The 18,391-nt window shown below is 42.2% G+C and overlaps 1 protein-coding gene across 1 annotated transcript in view; it reads left to right on the top strand.

The window, feature by feature from the left end:
* Osbpl11 (oxysterol binding protein like 11) overlaps positions 1-17,494 on the top strand; it is a 62,560-nt gene extending 45,066 nt beyond the window's left edge. Inside the window, exons 8-13 of the mRNA XM_051191375.1 lie at positions 13-153; positions 2,909-3,407; positions 6,269-6,455; positions 9,042-9,224; positions 12,123-12,276; positions 16,381-17,494. Coding sequence (XP_051047332.1) covers positions 13-153; positions 2,909-3,407; positions 6,269-6,455; positions 9,042-9,224; positions 12,123-12,276; positions 16,381-16,443 — 1,227 coding nt within the window. The 3' untranslated portion in view covers positions 16,444-17,494. The remainder of the gene's footprint in view (positions 1-12; positions 154-2,908; positions 3,408-6,268; positions 6,456-9,041; positions 9,225-12,122; positions 12,277-16,380) is intronic.
* The last annotated feature ends 897 nt before the right edge of the window (positions 17,495-18,391 follow it).

Here is an 18,391-nt window from a genome sequence, read left to right on the forward strand (position 1 = left end):
TTCCATATTAAGGAACCTGAAGAGATTGATGCAGATGATGAAATAGAGGATACCTATGACAACAAGGAAGATGACCTGGGGGCCGTGGAGGAGCAGCGCAGTGTTATCCTGCATCTCTTGTCACAGCTCAAGCTGGGCATGGATTTAACGAGAGTAAGTTCCAGGTCAGGTGCCTGGGAGGCCAGGGCTGTTTCGTGTGCCTCTCTGCTGACAATAGACAGCCCAGCGTAGAGCTTCACATCTGCAATCCTTGACAGGAGAAATCGAAACAGGAGGATGGGGAGCTCATGACTAGCCTGGGCTACTTAGATGTCTCTACAAATTGACATTTGGGTTCCATTGCAGGCTGTAAATGTAGAGATGAAAGATTGTTTCCCATGCACATTTGTTATGGAACTTTAAATCAAAAGCTTTTTGCCTTTAGAATTGATTTTTCATCACTGGAAAGATAAAAACACTGTTCTTTTTTATATGTTTGGTTTTGGGGAGGTTGTTTGTTTTAACTTAGATTTAATGTGCTTTATAGGAGCTTTTCCTTTTTTAAGCTATGTATATTTATATGATATGTGCAGGCAAGAGTCAATTCTTTCCTTTAATCATAGGTCCCAGGGATCAAACTCAGGTCGTCGGGCTTGCAATGCAAGTCCCTCTACCTACTGAGCCATCTAACAGCCCCTGATGAAAGACTTCAAAGGGGATTGGGTTCCATCAGGATTCCACCAAGGGGCAGCATTTAGGAACTAATGAGACTATTAATCTTTCACTTCAGACTTTAGTTGGTAATATTCTCTCAAAAATGTTTTCATATTAGCAGTCCAGAAGAGATATTTATTTCGCCAGCTGTGGTTCTAGTTGTGGTTGTAATTCTAGTCTGGTGAGGGATTATCTGGTATTTGTAAGTATGATGTTTTCTGTCCCTTACTAGATTTTAGGTTGAAAAGGCATAAAGCAGCAGTGAGGTTTATGAAACATAAGAACACCTACTAAAAGTGTTCTAGTAACTCAGGTGGAAAAGCTCTCTTTTGTGACAAGTGGCTATTATGTACTTGTCCTTACTTGTTCTTTATTAACTAAAAACTTGAACTTGGAGTCCTCCTGCCTCCACCTCCCAAGTGTTTAGATTACCAGTGTGGGCCCAGTTTTATGTGATGTTAGGCAATGAACTCAGGTCCTGTGTGAACCTGGGTCTTGTCCGTGCTAGGCAAGCACTCTGCCCACTGAGCTACATCCCAACCCTTGACCTTCTCATTCTCAGGAAATGGATTTTGGTTTTGGATTTTCGAGACAGGGTTTCTTTGTATTGCTTTGAAGCCTGTCCTGGAACTAGCTCTGAAAAGCAGGTTGGTCTCGAACTCAGAGATCCTCCTGCCTCTGCCTCCTGAGTGCTGGGACTAAAGGTGTGTGCCACCAATGCCTGGCTAGAAATGGAATTTTTAAAAATTAGATTTATTTATTTAATTTTATGATTTGAGTGTTTCACCTATATATATGTGTACCACGTGAGATATGTGTGCACCATGTGCGTGAGTGACAGCATAGGAGTCGGAAGAGTGCAGCGGACCCCTTGAAACTGAAGTTACAGGCGGTTCTGAGCCATCATATGGGTCTTAGGAACCAAACTGGATCCTCTGTAAGAGCAGCAAATGCCTCTGTGTGTGGGGCTAGTCTGTCACCTACAGTTCTTTGTTTGCTTTGTTTTATTAACATAGTGTCTTGTGTAGCTCTGTATCTTAGTTTGCTCCTCTGTCTCTGTGATAAATAAAGCACTGACTGAAAACAACTTGGAGGAAAAAAAGAGTTTGTTTCAGTTTACAACTCACAGTTTGTCATGAAGTCAGGCTAGAAACCTGGAGACAGGGCTGGGCAGTGCTGGTACACTCAGGCAGAGACAGGTGGATCCCTTTGAATCCAGCCTGGTCTACAAAGAGTTCTAGGACACACAGTGCTTTGGGGTGGGGGTGGAGTCTGGAGACAGGAACTAGAGCAGAGACCATGGAGGATGCTGCTTACTGACTTATTCCCTGTGTCTTGCTCAGCCTTCTTTTTTTATATCATCCAGGGCTTACAGTCCAGGGGTGGCACCACCCACAATGGCCTAGGCCCTCCCACATCAATCACTATCAAGAGAATGCTCTACAGACTTGCCTTCAGACCAAGCAAATAGACACAGTTTTCTTGTGTCTTGAGCTCCCTTCTTCCCAAAAAATCCTGCTTTGTGTCCTGTTTACAAAAACTAACTAGCACATGCTGGTTGGCCTCACATTTGAAGGGACCTGCCTCGTGATGCAAGTGCTGACATCATCGGCATTTGCTGCCACGCTCAGCTTCCCACAGTTTATATTTTAGAAGAAAGGGATATGGGAACTGCAGAGAATGGCTTAGCTGTAAAGAGCAAGTACTGCTCTTGCAGAGGACCTAAGTTTGGTTTCCAGAACATTCATTGGGCCCTTACAACTACCTGTAATTAAGGGAAACTTGGCATCCTCTTCTGGCTTCCACTGTACCCATACTCATTTATTCATACCTACACATGCACAGATAATTAAAAATAATAACATTAAATCTAAAGGAGAAAGGCATGTCTCATACAATACTTTCGGTTCCAATACAATATTCATGCAGTGTGGAAACCCAAGAGCATGACCCCTGAGTATTCCATACTGCTCTGGAATATGTCAGTCCTTCTGTGTAACAGTCTTTTTGTCTTGAATTTATATTTAATCTTAACCATGCTAGTGGAGTCTCATCTCCTTTTAAACATGCTTTAGTTTTCATTTTATTTTTGTCTTTTGTTACAAGACTAGTCCTTTTGTTTGCAATGAAATGCTCTTAGATGATAGAGATAATTATCTGCAGATATATTTGCTGATTAATTCTCCTTCATAATTGGTTTGCATTGATGTTGCAGGTGGTGCTTCCTACATTTATCCTGGAGAAGCGTTCGTTATTGGAGATGTATGCAGATTTCATGTCTCATCCAGACTTGTTCATAAGTATCACCAATGGAGCCACACCTGAGGACCGAATGATTCGCTTTGTTGAGTACTACCTTACCTCATTTCATGAAGGTCGAAAAGGAGCCATTGCTAAGAAGCCGTACAATCCCATCATTGGGGAAACTTTCCACTGCTCCTGGAGGATACCCAGGAGCGAAATGGCATCCAGTTTGAGTGGCAGCTCTTCCACCCCGGCCTTCACAAATAATGCTCCCCTGCAGGAGGGTGCTCTCACCCAGGGGGCCTCAGACTGTTACACTGTCAGATTTGTTGCTGAGCAGGTTTCCCATCATCCTCCAGTCTCAGGGTTTTATGCAGAATGTACAGAAAGGAAGATGTGTGTAAATGCACATGTCTGGACTAAAAGCAAATTCTTAGGCATGTCAATAGGTGTAACAATGGTTGGAGAAGGTGAGTAGAAAACTGTTCCCCAGTTTTTATATCGGACTTGTTTAATTTGGAAAGGTTGTATAGGTATTAGTTGTAGGGTTTCTGAGATTTGTTTGTATGTATATGAGTATTTTGCCTACATGTGTGAAATATGTAAGTACACCTGGTGCATGCAGTAACCACAGCTGGAGTTACAGGCAGTGAGCTACCATGTTGAGAACTGGGAATTGAACCTCTTAAGTCTTCTGCAAGAGCATCCAATCCTTGTAACTGCTGAGTTCTCTCTCCAGCCCTAGTTTAGAGATTTTTGGTTTTTCAAGACAGGGTTTCTCTGCATTGCTTTGGAGCCTGTCCTGGAACTAGCTCTGTAGACCAGGCTGCTCTCGAACTCACAGAGATCCGCCTGTCTCTGCCTCCTGAGTGCTGGGATCAAAGGCATGTACCACCAACGCTCAGCTCCTAGTTAGAGATTTTAAATGTTACATGTACTACTTTTTTTTTTTTTTTTTTTTTTTTGCTCTAGTTTGCTCCAAAATGTGTCTTGGGACATACCAGAATCATATGCTATTACTATGGACAAATAGAAATTCTCCTTTAAATTATATTTTAAAATTTTAAAGATTTTTGGATTGTTTGTTTGTTTTTAGACAGGGTCTCACTGTGTGTAGCTTTGGCTGGCCTGGTACTCTAAAGACCAGACCAGCCTCAAATTTACTGAAATTAAAAGTGTGCACACCACACCTGTAAAATATTTTTATTGTAGAAACATTGCAGCGTGGTGGTTCATGCCTTTAGTCATAGCACTCCTGAGACAAAAGCAGGAAAGATGTCTGATTTACATAGTGAGTTCCAGGCCAGCCAGAGTGGAACCCTGTTTCAAACAAACAAACAAATTCAGAGGAGGAAATAAAAGAATCACTAGCCCACTAATCCAGAGACAGATAATTAGAAGTGGCTTTTAATAGTTTTTCCTGTTCCTGTATATTCAATTTTAATTCTTAAGATTAGGATTAGTTGAAATCTAGAGGTGATGGGACATGGGCCTGTGAAGGTTGGGCATATATAGAACCTCATCCTTTGTCATGAGCTCCCAGAAGAGGAGAGAACTGTTCTTACTAGTTTTTAACAGAATAATCTGGCAGTATAGCCTCTGCTTCTCAAATACGTAAGGAGGAGCATGTGCTGTTTCAACTCTTTGAATCGTGAGGGGAGATACAGTAACTTCATTATCTAATGCTTTCGTGAATTCAGGCATAGCTTTTTGGAAATTAAACTGCCATCTGTTACCCTTAGCAACAAGTAAATAAAATGAAGGAATGGAGAAATGATGAGATGCTTGGTCTGTTAGGTGCTTGCCTTGCAAACATGAGCACCTAAGTTCAGGTCCTAGCACCAATGACAGGAAAGCCAGGCATGGCAATGGGTAGGTAAGAGACCTGACCTAAAAAGAAGGTAGGAGCTGGGCGTGGTAGGCACTGCTTACCTGAAGCACTCCAAGGCAGAGGCCAGCAGAGCTCCGATTTTAGGATCAGCCTTGTTACAGGAAGACGCTGGGTGTTAGCCTCTAGCCTCATGCACATGCGCACATGAAAGCACAGATATGTACGCACCCCCCACATACATACAATCGCAATGGGCTTTATGATCATTCATTTTGCTTTTGTTATTTATGATCTTTAATATTAGAGGGAAATCAATTTAATTACTGAGATTTTAGTATTCTGTTATCTTACTTCCCCTATATTTATTCAAGCCTGGTTGAAACAGGGTCTTTGTGTAACCCTGACTGGCCTACTACTCACTATATAGACCAGGATGGCCCTAAACTCACAGAAATCCTTCTGCCTCTGTTTCCTGTGTGCCACCACAACCAGTTCCATTTATTTTTGATTATTCTAAACTTTTCAATATTGTAACTTATAAGAATAAGCCACCTAGGGCTGGGTGGTGGTGATGCACACCTTTAATAATAGCACTCAAAGGCAGATCTCTGTGAGTTCAAAGCCAGCCTGGTCCACAGAGCAAGTTCCAGGACAGCCAGGACTACAACTAGAAATCCTGTCTTGAAAAACCCAAAGAAAAACAAAAACAAAAAAAAGAATAAGGCCCTAGTTTGTGATTCCATTGCCGGGGAGGTAAGGACAAGTGGATCGAGGACTCACTGGGTAGTCACCCATGCTTTCATGATGAGTTCTAGGGTAGTAAAAGTCCCTGTCTCCAAAACAAAAGGTGGATGAGGAACAACACCGAAGGTTGTCTTCTGGCCTTTGTATACACATACTTACACTTAAATGAAATACAATAGATAAAATTGAAGGTAGCGGCATAGCTTGGGTATACTTAGTGTGTCTCATCTTATACAGATCAGTTATTTACTATTATAAGTCCTTTCTATATGTTTTAGCTACTTTAATATAACATTATTGATACAGAAGCCCCCAACAGAATATTTGTTTGAAAATTGCAATTTTGATCTCTTATACCTCTAGTAGCTTTAGAGTTTGGCAATTAAAACTTGGGATGATGATAGTTCTCGAGGAAAAGATTATATTTGGGTCTGTAACATATGTTGACCAGAATGAGTGACAGCCAAGCTGCTGGTCTCAGCATGATGCTGCACAGCAGCTCCCCCCAGCCCAGGGCTTTGTGTGACAGCTTGCACTTTAACAGTTACAGGTCCCACAAACACAAGAGCAACAGGAAGGTCACAATGAAAGTAGCCGTGATTCAGTATCTAAACTGGATATGCCACTAAATGCAGTCAATACTATCAAAAGATAGAGTACAAAATAATAATGTTAATAATGTCTGTTATTATTCCAGATAGGAAAAAGGATGTTTTTTGGGAGACACATTAACCAGTCTCATACTTTTACATCCAGGTATCCTTAGTTTGTTGGAGCATGGAGAAGAGTACACGTTTTCCCTGCCTTGTGCATATGCCCGGTCCATTCTCACTGTTCCTTGGGTGGAACTAGGTGGCAAAGTTGGTGTCAACTGTGCAAAAACAGGCTACTCAGCCAGCATCACTTTTCACACTAAGCCGTTTTATGGCGGCAAACTGCACCGGTAAGAATGCTTTAGTAGTGTCTGGTTCTTGCTCTGCTCTTTGATCTTGTATTGTAACTGCTTGTTCTTTTTCTGCCTTGTCTTCTGTGGAGGAGATGGAGGTGTATGTGTGTGTGCACGTGCGCGCATGTGTGCAAAACTGTTACAGTCTTACCACACAAGCAAGATGACTGGAGTTCAGAGCCTTAGACCCTACATATACTGGTGGGTGTGTTGACTTTCCTGTAACTCTAGCCTTAGGCAGGGTGAGGGGATCCCTATAGTAAACTGATTAGAGCTTTAGCTCTGATTTTGAGGCTCTGCCTCAGAGGATAAGGTGGAAAAGCACCAGAAGAGGATTCCTAACTACAGCCTTGGGCTTACACACGCACACAGATGTGCAGTACACATGGTTTGGGCTTGGGTTTGTGTTTTAAGACATGGATTCTCTGTGTAGCTCTAGCTGTCCTGGAACTTGTTTTAGAGAAGAGTCTTTCCCTGAACTCACAGATATGTGCCACCATACCCAGCTAACAACCACAAATGGACACACACACAAAAGGGAAAAAAGCACTCTGGAAATTGTGATCTAGTTTTAAAACAGTAATGTTAACATGCCAACTCATGTAATGTTTTCCTATTTTCCTGTGATGTTGTTAACAACATGTAAACTAGAATTTCTAACAAACCAGTATGTGGTCTGTGCCACAGTTCACACCAAAGGAATTCAGAGTCAGATTCCAAGCTCAGTGAAGGAGGCCACTACTACAAGCTAGGGTAGAAATAGGTAGAAATATGTCTAAATGTAAGGTAACACAAGTTGGAAGTGCGCGTCCAGCGGCCGGTCCTCAGTGGACTCTGATTTCTTCTGGGAATCAGCCACTGTGTCCTCTCCACTGTGTCCTCTCCTGCAGGTCAGCCTCTGTCTGCAGCACTTTTGCAGATCACTCAGACGCACAAACAAGTGTGTCTGATAGGATCTTGAGACTCCCCACTCTTTCCTCACGCCTTTGGCTGTTCTGGAAGCATGGGGTAGTTTTCCTATAAATTCTTTATTTAAAAATAGCATCCATACAGGAACATACAAAGTCATGAATTTTCAGACTGGAAAGCTTTACCTCACTGTAGTAAATTCCTAACATCCCCGAGGACTTTTTCTTGATTGTTAGTTTCTCCCTCCTCTCTTGGGCTAACCATTGCCACCCTCCCACTTTGGGTAGCCACTGTGCTGGTTGCTAACACCACACATAGTTTTAAACCCCGTATAAATTATATCATACATATGTTGTCTTTTATACCCTGCTTATTTTGTTCAATGTTAGATTTTAGAGATTTTCCCATGTATACTTGCAGAGTTTTTTTTCTCTTTACCAAGGCCTGTTTCCCATTGTGTACTAGGCCACTAGTAATAATTTTTACTTTTATTTTGTGTGTGTGTTTGTGTGCAAGCACACACATGACATGCACACGTGTGTGTATGCCTGGTGATATGTATGTAAGCCATATCTAACTTGCTATTTTGAATGTTTGTTCTTCACTCCAAACCATCATTCACCTTGGCCCCCAAGATCTGGCTCACAGGCCCTTCCTTTATTGGGCTCTTTGCCAACCTGCTTTGAGCTCCAAGTTTACAGCTCACTTCCTTCCTTCCTGGCTTCCTGCCTTGTACACACATGGCAAATGCCACCTCATTCCTTGAGTCTTCCAAGTTCTCTTTTGGACTGAAATAAATCACAGGCTCTAGACATTCATTATACCTTGACCTTTAACCTCTACCCTCTCCCTGACTTTCTGAACTTACCTTTGTTCTATAGGAAACATACACTTCATTAAACATGTTTGAGCTGGTTGGGTTTTTTTTTTTTGGCTGGGTCGTGGTAGCACATGCCTTTGATTCCTAGCACTTGGGAGGTAGAGGCATGCAGATCTCTATGAGTTCGAGGCCAACCTGGTCTACAAGAGCTAGTTCCAGGACAGCTTCCAAGGCAATATAGAAAAATCCTGTCTTGTAAAACAAAAGAGCCATTTCTCTTTGTGCCTTCCTCCTGAGCCCCTGAGCCGCCTCAGCACAGCTGTCTGTTGGCAGCTGGATGACTCCATTCATACATATGAACTACATATACATTCATAGATTGCTACTCCTCACTTTTCTCTTTTACCCATGGAACTTATAATCTTAATTGTATTTCATATTTTTCTAACTCTCAATGACTCACCCAGGTTTTTTATTGAAGTTAAAATAGTTTTTTTGGGCTTGGCATGGTGGCACATGCTTTGCCTTTAACCACTTTTGAGTATTGGGTGCTTGATCTCTAGAATTGTAAATGTTTTGGGTTGATGGGCCAGTGGGAGAGAGCTAGATTATAGTGCTGTCACATTTTCTAGACTCTAGTAGCACATTAGGCATGATTTTCCATTTATGCTAACGAAGTCCAGTCTGATGCCTAATATTCTTTCTGTAGAATAAAACCCATGAGCCTGAACAGCCATCAAGGGACCTGGCACAGGACTGCTTTCACTGACTTAGGGGCTGACAGGTTGAAATGTGCTCAGTAGCTAATTTAAAGTGGGTTTTTGAGCTGTGTCCTTTGCTTGCCACCGCTTTAGAGTCACCGCTGAAGTGAAGCACAATGTCACCAACACTGTGGTGTGCAGGGCACAGGGGGAGTGGAACAGCACTCTGGAGTTCACCTACAGCAGCGGGGAGACCAAGTCCGTGGACCTGACTAAACTGGCTGTGACAAAGAAGAGAGTAAGGCCTCTGGAGAAGCAGGCTCCATTTGAATCCAGGTAGGTCACCCCTCGCCCAGGCAGGAAGATCGGGAGCGCTGTGCAGTCTAGTTACGCCACTTCACGAGTCACGCTGCAGTTTGTATGAGCTTTGCCATCTATAAAATGAACAAGTCGGTCTGATTTATTTAATTTGAAAACTCCTGCCAGTATGACATTGTATGGTATATAATAACAAGTATGAAAAGTAATTGGCAAGATTTTGTCTCTTACATTAAACTAACCTGGAAAGCTCCTAGTTGCCTAAGATGGCTCTGAGGGTAAAGGCACTTGCCATGCACAGCTGACAACCTGAGTTTGACCCTCAGAACCCATGTAAAAGGTGGAAGGAAAGCACTAACTCCACAAGGCTGTCCTCTAACCCCCACAGCACACTGTGTGACTCCCTCCCCCAGTAACAAATTAAATATTCCAAAAGCACACCGCCACTGGCCATGTTTTCACGTAACGCCAAAGATCTGAATTACTTGACAATTTCATTAAAATACTCTTTTGCAAGCCTGGGAGGTGGTAGTGCAGGCAGATCTTTGTGAGTTTGAGACCAGCCTGGTCTACAGAACTAGTTCCAGGACAGCCAGAGCTACACAAGAAACCCTGTCTTGAGAAAAATTAAAAAAAAAAGAAAAACTCTTTTGCAACTGGGTCTTTCTAAGCCTGTTTTTCTTTGTCTGCTTCCACTAAAGTAACTATCACAGTAGACTGAATGTAGAAACAGACACTGTTATCAAACTGACATTGAAGAGACACTGCTGAATGGTATTTCCTAATTTTGTATTTGTCTTTTGAAGCTGTCTACCAGTAGTTTCCTTTGGAGGAAAGTTTAATTTTTATCTTCAGTGTATAGGGCTTTCACAGTTACCCATCTTTTTTTGAGTCAGGGTCTCACTAGAGCATGGCCTTGGCTGGTCTGGAATTTACAGAGATCTACTTGAGTCTGGGATTAAGGGTGTGCTAATTTGTATCTTTAAAGAAATTGGTTCATCTAATTTATCATTTTATTGGCAGTTACTAGTATTTATTACCTCTATGGATCTATATAGGATATGTAGTGATGTCCCAGACTCATTACCTGGAACTGTAGTTATAGACAGTTGTGAGCTGCCATGTGGGTGCTGGGAATTGAACCCAGGTCCCCTGGAAGAACAGCCAGTGCTCTTAACCACTGAGCCATTGATCTAGCCCCCAGATTCATTCTTTATACTAGATCTCCCCCCCTTGATCAGTGTGATTAAAGATTTAATTATACTCAACCATCTTTTGGTTTCATTGATTTTTTTTTTTTTAAACAAAAATGATTTCTTTTTTAAATGTTTTCTATTCTTTATAGTGCTGTTTTTCTATTTTGTCGTCATTTTTAAATCTCTTTTCCTAGTAATGTTAAAGGAAACACTTGAGTCAGAGACTTTTTTAGCAGTGTGTGCACACTCCCCCTCCTGTGTTGGGTGGTGCCCCCTACCCCATCTCGTCCCCCTGGTTCTGAGGATCAAATTCACGTGGCATGTGCTGTGAGTGTCTATGCCTGGGCAGAGACTTATTGAGGCTTAATGGGGCAGATGGTACAACTGCTTGATTCTACCATTGTAACAAGAGAGCCATGAACATGTTGTTAGTAAATAGCTGGACATTGTTGTAAGGTTTTTTGTTTTTTGTTTTTTGTTTTTTTTTTTTTTTGGGGGGGGGGGGACAAAAATGACCAGTGGCCACAGTGTAACTCCTGATTTAGATCAGCATGTTTTTTTTTTTTTTTGTTTGTTTGTTTGTTTCCCGAAATGTTTAATACAGTATGTTTTTCCTTTAAAGGCTGTTTTACTTGTATCCCATTACTTTGTGTTTTTGAAACAGCCTCTGTTGTCCAAAACTTGAAAGCTGTTCTATTCACAACGACTTCCTACTCCCACTCATAGCCCAGAGATCTACAATCTACTTTTTGTCTGTGCCTTTTCTGGGTATCTTCTATATGTGGAATCATATAATATATGGCCCTTGTGTCCATTTTCTTCCCTTAGCTATCACACAGCATGTATCAGTAGTCAGTTTCTTTATTTTAATTGCTGAATAGTATTCCATTGTGGGTATGTAAATCCATTCTGTAGCTGATACACATTACTAGTTTGAAGCTATGATGGATCATAAAAGTGAACATTTTATGACCAGCTTTTGTGTGGGCATGCATTTTCATTTTCCTGGGTAAATATCCAAAATTGCTATTTTCCAAAGTTAGAGTTCTGTTTTACATTCCCATTGGTATTGAATTCCACTTCCAGTCTCTTCACAGCCCCCACTGTGTGTCTCCTATATTCTAATAGGTATGGAGCACTAGTGGTTATACTGTCTTTTATTGGACTATTTGTCTTCTCTTTGTGTTGTGGGGGTTCTTTGTGCTTCAGGCTGGCCATAGACTCTCTGTATAGCCTTTTCATTCTCATGCCTCTACCTCCTAAGCACTGGGATTAAAGGGTGCGCCACCATGCCTGGTGTTATGTGCAGCTGGGAACTGAAGGCACCACATGTGTTGGGCAAGCCATATCTTCAGCCTCATACATTTCACCCTTTTAAAAAATATGTCACTTGTTAATTTTTGTAAGTTTCCTAAGAACAGCTATCTTGTTTTTAGGAAACTTGAGGAAGTGCTTCTTAACTGAACTTGTTCATTTAGAATCCATCAGCAGTTGCATCAGTCTGGGTGTCAACAATAGGGCCCTGTCTGCTCTTGAAACTCACAGCTGTGAGATGTAGATCTGTAGTTTAGAAATTACTAGGGGGAGGCTGCTGGAAGGAGAGGAGGAAGGGGAAACTGTGGTCAGAATAAATAAAGAAAAAAGAAGGAAGAAATTACTGGGATTTTTAAATTATCCCTTTTAAAAGAATGCTTGTAATATAGGCCACTTTTAATTGTAGACGATTGTGGAAAAATGTAACAGATTCTCTGAGGGAATCTGAAATTGACAAGGCCACAGAACACAAACGTACCTTGGAAGAACGCCAGAGAACTGAAGAAAGACATCGGACTGAAACAGGCACACCCTGGAAAACCAAATATTTTATTAAAGAGGTATGTTCTGCATGCGTTCGGACAGAACTCTGGCTTACCTAAGTCATGTTGAGTCACTGGCTCCTGTACATCTTTGTTTCTAAAGCAGTCTAGCTAGGGGCTGGGGTGGTGGCCAGACAGCAAAGACCTTGCTGTGTAAACATGAGGACCTGAGTCCAGACCCCCACAACCCACATAAAGAGCTGTGGTTCCAGAGCTGGCCAACCAATCCAGTGAATCGGAGAGCTCCAACTTCAGTGAGAGACCCTGCCTCAAAAATAAGGTAGATGGCCCTCAAGGTGGCCCAGTGGGTAAGGCACTTGTCACCAAGACCACTGATCTGAGTTGTTGGTTGGGATCAACAGGGTGGAAGAAGAGGACAGACTCCCAGAGTTGACCTATACACACAGACACACAGACACAGACACACACACACACACACACACACAAAATAATAAATACATGCAATTTTTAAAACAGGGACACACACACACAGTTTAGCTTAACTAGGAGCATTCTCATGAGCCTTCCATGATTTATCCAAGTAATACAGCTTTCCCACAGATCAGCGAAATATATGGAGATTAAAGTGGGCCACAAATTAAAATGCTAACCTAATGTTTAATAGTAGGAGGTGCAGAATATAGTTGACTATCTTTTGCATCACATCTTAAGCTCTGTTCACTTCTCAAATAACATTTTAAGGGTGACAGGAGAAACATTATTGGCCATGCAGAAGTTGTGAAGTGGTTAGATGTAGTGATAATTGGCATAAAGAAAGAAAGCCAGTAATGCATTATCATAAGTTTCTTTACAGTATATGGGCTTGCTGCACAGAAATGTTTATGAGGGGCTGCAAGAAAAGCTCAGTGGTACAGTATTCACTTGGCATTTTAAAAAGCTCTGGGTTTGATCACCAGAACCAAAAAGTTCAAATATTTGACTAGAGCCCAAATTACCACCAAACAAGTCTTGCAAACATCAGCAGACACTGTATAACAATCAAAAACACACTGGGAGGTGGTAGTGCACACCTGTAGTCCCAGCACTCTGGAGGCAGAGCCAGGTGGATCTCTGTGAGTTCGAGGCCAGCCTGGTCTACAGAGCTGGTTCCAGGACAGGTTCTAAAGTTATATAGAGAGACCCTGTCTGAAAAAACAAAAACAAAACAAAAAAAAAATCAATCCATCATTAGGAGTGGAGAGGTAACTGTATTTATGAGCACTATTACCCTTGTGGACGACTATTCTTAGTTACACTACCTATAACTCCTGTTCCACCTGCATGCTCTCAAAGGTTGTGCTCTGACATATGTGCCTTGTTGCACACACGTGACTGGACATTTACACATACAGTAATAAAAGGTTTTGTTTTTTAAATTCCATAATACATTTTAATAGCTTCTGTACCTTTTTTCTAAATTTTTACCAGCTATTTTTTTATATTTCCTTTTCTTTCCTCTCTCTCTTTTTTTTTTTTTTTTTTTTTTTTGTGAGCAGAGGGGTTCACATGCGCTAATATGAAGGTAATATGGCACATGTCATGTTAGTAGCAAGAATGTCAGGGTACTACTGGACATGATGGTGCATGCTTTAAGGCACACACTTAGGAGGCAGAAGGATACACTGACAGATCTCTGTGATTTCTAGGCTAACCTGCTTGGTACAGACTTCCAGGCCAGCTAGGGATAATCTGTGAAAACCTTTCTCAAAAAATCAATGGAGGAAGAATGAATGGGTCGATGGGAGAGTGGGTGGATCAGTGGATTAGGGCTACCCTTTAGGTCCTGTTTTACAGGAACTCCCTGCTCAGCCCAGAGCTACTCTTTAACAATAGATAGATATGTTCCTGTTGTTCTTATTTCTTTAACCCAGGTTACCTGGATGTAATTTTGAGTAGCAATTACAAATGTTTATTTGTTCATATAAAAAAGTAGAGATGAGGCTAGTGAGATAGCTTAGTAGGTAAAGTCATTTGTCACTTAACCTGGTAGGTAACCTTCCTGGAACCAACATGAAGTTGTTCCTTTCCTTTTAACATGTTGATTCCAAGAAAGCTTTTAATTGGGGCTGGCTTACAGTTTCAGAGATTTAGTCCATTATCCTCACATTAGGAAGCATGGCCACATACAAGTAGACATGGTGCTGGAGAAGGTCAGAAGGCAGTAAGAAGACAGTGGCACTGGGCCTGGCTTGAGCTTCCGAAACCTGAAGCCCACCCCCAGGGACACACTTCCTCCACACCTACTCCAGTAAGGCCACACCTCGTCTTCTTAATAGTGCCATTCCCTTTGAACTTTTGGGGGCCATTTTCATCCAAACTACCATTTATTATTTGTATGGGATACTGAGAACCTACCTCATAATCTTTTAAAGGTTTATTTTATGTGTATGAGTGTTTATCTGCATGTGTACATGTATACCACATATGTGCCTAGTGCCTGAGGAAGCCGGAAGAGGGTGTCAGAGCTCCTTGAATTGGAGTTACACTTGTAAACTACCCGTGAGGGTACTGGGAACTAAACATGGGTCCACTGCAAGAGCAGCAAGTGCTCTTAACTGCTAAACCATTTGCCAGACCCTTTATTCCCACACACTGGGATGGTAGGCAGATGAAAAAAAATGATAACAAGTTTAATGAAATATGTGTTTGTCCTAGCCTAGATGATGTTCTTTGGTAACTGTCACTGGAATCATAGTTTAGAAATAGAGACTCAGATCCGGGTCCCTTTGTTGTTTCCCTTGCATGTTCTAGGCTTGACACAAGTGCAGCAGACAGGGTAGAGTTGTCTGGTGTGGGCGCCTGTCCTTGCTCTGTGTGTGACTAGATGGTGATGTGTGGTCACACACGAGAAGCTGGTTGCCAGCCCTAAATTGTGAGCTGTGTCCTCATGCGGGCTCTTTGCTCCTAGGGTATAGAGACATTGCTGTGTCCCCCCTATTCTCCACAGAGCTTAGCATATCACAGATGCTTGGTAAATATTGTGTGAGAACTTTCACTTCTCACAGCCTCCATTTCCTCTCTGCTAGACTCAAACTCAATCCTCCTGCCTCAACCTACAATTGCTGGAATTATAGCTGTGTGCCACCAACCAGAAGTTCAAAGCCTGTTTTGTGTATAAAGTAAGGTGATTGGGTAGCATGTGATCAGTGTTTCATATGACTTTATATAATGTGGTTAGCAGACAAAGAACAGTGTACATACTGAGGTCTCTAGACCAGATGGTTTCATATGGTGACATGAAGGGATGTCCCAGTAAAACCAGTTGCAGAGAGTAAACCCAGTGTTGAATTTGATGTCAACAAGCAGGGATTTCTAGGCACAAGGCAGTGTGAAAGAATGGGTACAAATGACCAGGGGGGTGGGGTTAAGTTTGGTAAATATGCATAAACCCATCTTTGGGATTCATTGCTAAAACAGGGCCCAGCGGTCAAAGACACAGCTTACTCAAAACATGTCCAGTGCCTGACTGGCTCTGTTAAATTATTTGTAAATTGAAAGAGAGGTGAGGAATAAAGACAGTTCAGGCCTGACTTTACCTAGCTCATGTGAACACAGGCCTGCAGTCCTCATTCCCTGGCCTGCACTGCCACATTCCTGATCGTCTGTCTGCTGCAGTCTGCTTTTCTGCATCATCACCACAGGATTGCTATAGGTGACCTCTGTAGAATTACGTGTCCAACAGTCAGAAGTGGTATTTCCACACAGCAGTTACTTTCGTTTTGTCTCTGACAAAGTCCCTTACACTGAATTGGGGGAGGGTTGCATTCTGGCTCACTATTTAGGGCTGTAGTCTGTTTTGGTGGCTGGCAGGGGCATGCTGGGCACCTGACAAGGCTAATTGTGTCTGTCATCTTGTCAGTCAGGTCGTTAGAAGGCAGAGCTGGGCAGAATCCCCCACAGACCTGAAGTCCTCCAGTGGCTCACTGCCCCCTGTGAAAGGTTGCTGAACCCCTTTAACCACCATCAGAATGTAGGGACCATTTACATTCAAACTGGAGTGTCCCCATAAGCTGCAGGCATGGTCTGGGTCTCTGGGAAGCTCCATTTTGCTGTTGCTCCTGGCTAGGTTTCTGACTGGAGATGCTGGCAGAGTGCTGCTTTAATCCCTTTTACTTGTTTCAGGGAGATGGCTGGGTTTATCACAAACCCCTTTGGAAAGTAATCCCATCACAACCAGCAGAGTGACACATGCTTTCTAAGACTGGACCAAATGAGGTTCTCCTCTGTGTACCCTAAGCCCTCTCAGATGAAGTCATTGCACTGAATGACCTGCCTCCTAATTGTACAGCCTGAAACTAGCTGAACACGAATGTACCTACTCGAGCCCATCACCCTGCAGCAAGACCAAAGGATGCGTGATGGGCCTCTGACAGCCTGTTCACCAACGTGAGCAATACCATCTTAAGCCTCCCACCCCACCAGTACATGTGTTGTCTTTTATCTGGTCCATGGTCGGAAAGCTGCTCGAGCCCCTGGTTTGTATGGGGGCAACAGATGACAGCAGCGAGAACTAACTCGGTGACTGTGGTTCCTTTGTATTGAAAACTAAAGTCTCTTGCAGAGTTTTTTGCTTTCTGTCCATTTCTGAAGTATTCACTGCTCTTCTAAACCAACCAAGAGGGAGACGAAGGTGACCTACAAGTGGATTCAGCCATCGTGCCTGAAGTCGGTGTTGACGCATCACGAGGCCTCTTTCCCTCCGGAGGCCGTGTCTGCACCAAGGAAGCCCACCACCTGCTCTGCTGGAACTCTCTTTTAAAAGTCTATTTATAATTAGATTGTAACCATGGAGGGATTTTTTCTTCTGAGCATTTTAATATACTTGAAAACAGAATTGACTTGAAAAATTTCAGAACATTTTTCAATACCTAGTTTTATTAAATATTACACTTAAGAGACGATTTTTTAAAAATGTGTTCATGTCAATATGAGATTTTGGCCTTTCTCAAGAACTGAGGCATTAAAAAAATAGCAAATATTAAAAAACACAGCTGTTACTTTTTCCTTACCTATTTTCATTTGTAGGTTCATATCCAGTATTATGTGCTATCCTGAGTAAGTTTGCTTTATCTGACCTCTGTTTACTCAAAAGTTAAAACTAAAACCTGTTCATGTCTGTCGGTAATTCAATTATGTCTGTGACTGAGTGCACATAAAGTATGGTTTTATTTTATTTTCAAGGAAATTTAAATGCTGAAGAAAGGGTATGAAATAAAAAGCAGGAATTTGCATTCAAGTGCAAATTGGTTTTTCTAATCGGTATTTTATTGGGGTTGAAGAGTTGCTGGCAATGAACAGAACAGTGCTAATTATGGTTTTCATTTATCTGAGTGTTTCCTGAGCACCCGCTCGTGGTGCTGACCCTTGTTACCGCAAGCTACCTTCTCTGTCCCAGCGTGGTGCCTTACCCAGTCCTGACCACGGTCTTCCAGGCGGTGAGCCACGCGCCCTGTCCCTCAGTGGCCGTGCCTGCCAGGCGGCGGACTGTGCTCTGAGGAACTCTTGTCTTAGAAGGGTAAAAACATCAGCAATGGTTTTTCAGCACATTGTAAAGTGAAAGGATTGGTTTGTGTATAACCATTTTCATGATTCCCTTTTCATTTCTGCTGTGAAGTGCACTGAAAAAAAAAATTCTGAAAATGAGCTATATAGTTCATGTGTTGGAAAAATTGAAAAAAATAAAAATAGAGAACAGCAGTTTTGTCGTCTGCTTTATGAGTGGAAATAAAAGTTTGTTTGTGATACATACCCCACCCCCCACCCATGAACTATCTCCAGCTGATAGCCACTCAAAAATGAAAAGTTGGTTCTTTCCTGGGAAGTCTACTGGGGAACAAACCACTCTTCGGGCAGACCCCATAGCCAGGTGGCCAGCACAGTTAACTCAGGGCCATCTTTGGTTTTGTGTTTTTATGGGATTCCTAAATGCATCTCTGTATCTGTATGTATTTCTTGTGATTTTTCTTTGGCTCCTTTTCTTATTTGATTGTTTTATCCAATTTGTTTGTTTTTGATTTATTGTGTTATTTGTGCTTGTTTTCTGGGGAGGGGTTTGAGGCAGGATTTTCTCTGTGTAGCCCTTGCTAACCTAGAAGTAGCTCTTTAGATCAGGCTGGCCTTAGACTCACAGAGA

This window comes from Phodopus roborovskii, unplaced genomic scaffold (assembly GCF_943737965.1).
Source record: "Phodopus roborovskii unplaced genomic scaffold, PHOROB, whole genome shotgun sequence".
NCBI lineage: Eukaryota > Metazoa > Chordata > Mammalia > Rodentia > Cricetidae > Phodopus > Phodopus roborovskii.